Source organism: Helicoverpa zea, chromosome 21, assembly GCF_022581195.2.
Source record: "Helicoverpa zea isolate HzStark_Cry1AcR chromosome 21, ilHelZeax1.1, whole genome shotgun sequence".
Classification (NCBI taxonomy): Eukaryota; Metazoa; Arthropoda; class Insecta; order Lepidoptera; family Noctuidae; genus Helicoverpa; species Helicoverpa zea.
Genome location: NC_061472.1, coordinates 7,274,092 through 7,277,864, shown reverse-complemented (window position 1 = coordinate 7,277,864; position 3,773 = coordinate 7,274,092). Strand labels below are relative to the sequence as shown.

General features: G+C 39.2%; 1 protein-coding gene across 1 annotated transcript; it reads right to left on the bottom strand.

Annotated features, from left to right (window-relative positions):
• Positions 1-754: 754 nt before the first annotated feature.
• LOC124640766 (larval cuticle protein A2B-like) lies at positions 755-2,391 on the bottom strand. Its single transcript, XM_047178688.1, has 3 exons — positions 2,295-2,391; positions 1,654-1,903; positions 755-1,432 (listed from the first exon to the last, which is right to left on the bottom strand). Exons 1-3 carry the CDS (start codon positions 2,298-2,300, stop codon positions 1,233-1,235), a joined length of 456 nt encoding a protein of 151 aa, XP_047034644.1. The 5' UTR covers positions 2,301-2,391; the 3' UTR covers positions 755-1,232.
• Between the last annotated feature and the right edge of the window lie 1,382 nt (positions 2,392-3,773).

The following is a 3,773-nucleotide window of genomic DNA, read 5'->3' as shown; positions in this document are numbered from 1 at the left end:
GTTTTGTATACGAGTTGTTTTTGAAAATGATTACCTATTTATAAATAAACCACAAAGGGAGTAAATAATGTCTTTCGGTCTCAAAGTAAAGGTCCTCCCTATAAAATAAATTTAACCTCAGATAATTCAGAAACGGTCATGATGCACACCATCATCCGGTGCCACAAACATCACAAAAATTAAATTAAATTAGTCTTCTTAATTAACTTAATTGTATGTTACATATAACCAATTAATTTATCTATGCTTGTATATCTAAGTGCAGGCATCCGTAATGAACCAAATTACTTAACTGGATCTGACATTGCGCTAGATTTCTTGAGCACACCTACTTTATAAATACGAGAGGTTCCTTTTTATATGTGCAATTATATTTATAATACTTGCGAATCGTAATAAAAGAAAGGTCGCAAGTAAGTGCGAACCTTGATAATTGATACTAAGGCGGGAACCTGTTTTAAGTTTGACATTTATTAGAACCAGTCTAAATAGAGCAGGTCACAACTAATTTTTGCTAGGCCCCGGTCTAGATTGGGAAACAGCTAAGTGTCGCATGTCGTCGCACTGTACTACAGAGCTGCGCCCGCGCACATAATAGCCGGGCGCGGCTGACACACATTCACGTATGCCATTATTTTACGCACATAACTGGTTCACTTACAATAAGCACTGGCCATAAAGAATCATAATGTGGCCACATTTGTCGCATAAAGCCTTATTTCATCCTCATCAGACCATAGAGTAAAACAAGTGATTGATTCCTCTTATTTATTACCTCAGCTTTAACACTTCAATTAACAATACTTTACAATAAGCTTAATTACAACATTAACGTAATACGGTTCAGGTCACTTGGACGGTCTCGAGCTCGTTTAGACGGATCTAGGTTAGTCGTAATACTTGCAATAGATCCTGCTGCCATACGTGATTGATTCAGATGTTTATCAACTGATACATGGCCAGGTATGTCACAATGAACAAAACATTTTATTATAAACTCTCCAATACTCGTAGCAGGTGTTAATTGCAGGATAACTCCAATGCAGCAGTGAGAAGCCTTTGAAACGGCTGAAAAACTGATTTACCTCAAATTTTGGTATTACCCTTAATAGGGGTCTTATAAAATCATCCTTGAAATAGTCGGAGATATTGTACTTTCATACCTAACTGGTATCTGATGTTTCTCTTAACTAAACCTGGATCCGTCTAACCAAGAAATATTTTATCTGGGACTAGTGGTAGTATGCGTGGGGGGCTGCCACCGCCTTCACAACGGGGGCTCCGAGGGGCTCCTTGTGCACTACAGCGTTGAACCCGTTGTGGGGGTCAGCAGTGTACTCCACGGTACGTCGGGTGCCGTCAGGCTCCACTAGAGAGTATGAGCCCTGGACTACGTCGCCTGAACGGGATTCCTGCTGGTTCTTTGAGTCACCTGAAACAAGAACATACAGTCATTTTTCTGAATATAATCATGCTTGTTGTTACGGGTGAACATTAAAATGGCGTAACTGACTGTGACACTTTTACTGATGATAGCTAATGTTAGAATGCTTAGATTTGGGAAAACATTTATGCATGGCCAAAAAACATAAAAAACGTTTAAAACTTGAAGGTGAAAAAACTCAAAAAGCCATATTTTCCTATCCTACTCACCGGTAAGAGCATCCTGAATGTCATAAGCGTAGGAGTATTGTGGGTTGGGATCGTAATCTTCCACAGGGGCCACTTTAGCCACGGCATGGCCTACAAGTGGCGCGGCATAGGGACTCGCGTACGCAGGGCGAGCGACTGCGAGCGGCGCGGGGAGGCCTAGGGGCCGGCCGTAACCGTAGGGCGCTGCCACCGGCAGCAACCCTCCAGCCGCTCCTCTGCACACCGCCAGGATAGCTGCTACGATTATGACCTGGACAAAATACACATCTTTTTATTTTTTTGTTGGGGTTGACAAATAGTTATATTATTATTGGCCAGTCCTACTAATTCTCGTGTCTCTTTGGACTTTCAACTTTCATTATTTTACAAAACGAATAGTGGTTATTTTTGTGCGATTTCGACTTCGTACAGGAATTTTCAGGTATGTATTTTCAGGATTGTTATTAGTTAACTTTCTATGACTTTCTATACCTGTATAAGAGCTCTTCCACATTGACAATTCTTGTGACTTAATGATCATTTGCCTAGCCTTTTTCCATTATGTAGGGTCGGCGTAATTCCTTTCTTTAGAAAAGAAATAATTTTGAAAGAAATTTGTTATTTTCTTTGTTAAATAGAAACACAGAATGGGTATACCATACCTTCATGTTGCGTGAGTACCTTCGGTGGGCGCTCTGACTCGCTGTGACGCTGAGGGGTGCGCACGCGTCGCTTTTATACGCATGTGCAGTTGCACTGCTTCATGCACCCGCCCAGAAAAACGTTTGATCTGTCACGGCCGGCCCTATACCCTTTACCATACCGGTTGAATTAATATCTATTATTTGAAACTAATAAAGTGTCTCGGATGCCTGAAACTATTTAGAAGATCCAATTTTATATCTATTTTCAATACATACAACATGTACCTAACGTAATTAACGCACACCCTCAAACACCCTAATCATAATACATACACTGAATTTTTAATTTAACATGTATATGCATTGTTATTTACTAAATTAGTTATACCAATTTATTTATTTATTTAATAAGTACAGTGACAGACTACAGGTTAAGGCAGTCAAGAAAAACAATTCTTGGCGAACTTTTTGGTCATACTACTACGCACGCAAATATCGCGCCGCGCGCCGCTCGACTCGACACAACATAACGAAACTACGGAAAAAGTCGACAATACACGAAGTCTTATTACTTTGAGTTACGGTCTATTTGAATTTGTTTTGACTGTACAGGGTTAATATGACAATAATGTCCGTAGTTTTAATTATTTTTGGGATAAAAAATTACCTATATTATAAATGATATAAATCGATTCAGTAAACGATTCTGAACAAACCAATTTCAGGATGTGCGTTAATTAAGCTACATGTTGTATAGTTAACAATAATGGAATCCACGGTGTTTTCTAAATGTACTGGCTACTGAGGTGAAAAATTGCTTGTAGAAGCAATACATTCGGTTTAGGCCCATGAGGCCAGTTGCGGTACCTAAAGAACTGGCAGAACATGCACGCTGGATATTCTTCGATGCACATGTTAAGTACTAAATGTTTGGGCATTTACAAATAAGAATCCTGAAGGCCGACGTTATCTCAGAAATAAATTCAATGCAATTAATAAAGGGTATGTCGAGTTGGGTGGGCTTCAGATTCCTCTTGATCAAAACCACGAAAAGGTATAATTGGAATACTTGTTAAAATGCCTATCCATTTTAATTACACCCCAAAATATTCGGAGTCCTTCACTTACAAATCGTAATAATTGGATTTGATTAACGAGAGATGCCTTCTCCTTTTGTCGTGGTTTCGTAAGTTCGGAGTGTAAGGAGGCGGTGCAACGAGATGTCAGTTTTTGGGTCACAGCTGCACGTTATCAAAGTGCATACATGTGTGATAGTGGTCACACAACCGAGTCGTGAGATAATTCATAATGGTCGTGCCTTGTACGGACAATCGATGTGTGCCTAAACTAAAACCTTCATTATGAACTCGTTCTGATTGCAATATGTTGGACTAAAATATTCTAGTTTATTGTCTACTGCCTACACCTTCACCTTTTATGAAATAATTTTGATATTCATAAAATTGGTATTTAAGGATAGCATGGATACCAAACTTT

Excerpts from the sequence above, each read along its gene's own strand:
- LOC124640766 (XM_047178688.1), bottom strand. Across the intron at positions 1,433-1,653 it reads CATTCAGGATGCTCTTACCG|GTGACTCAAAGAACCAGCAG; the intron begins GTGAGTAGGATA and ends TTCTTGTTTCAG.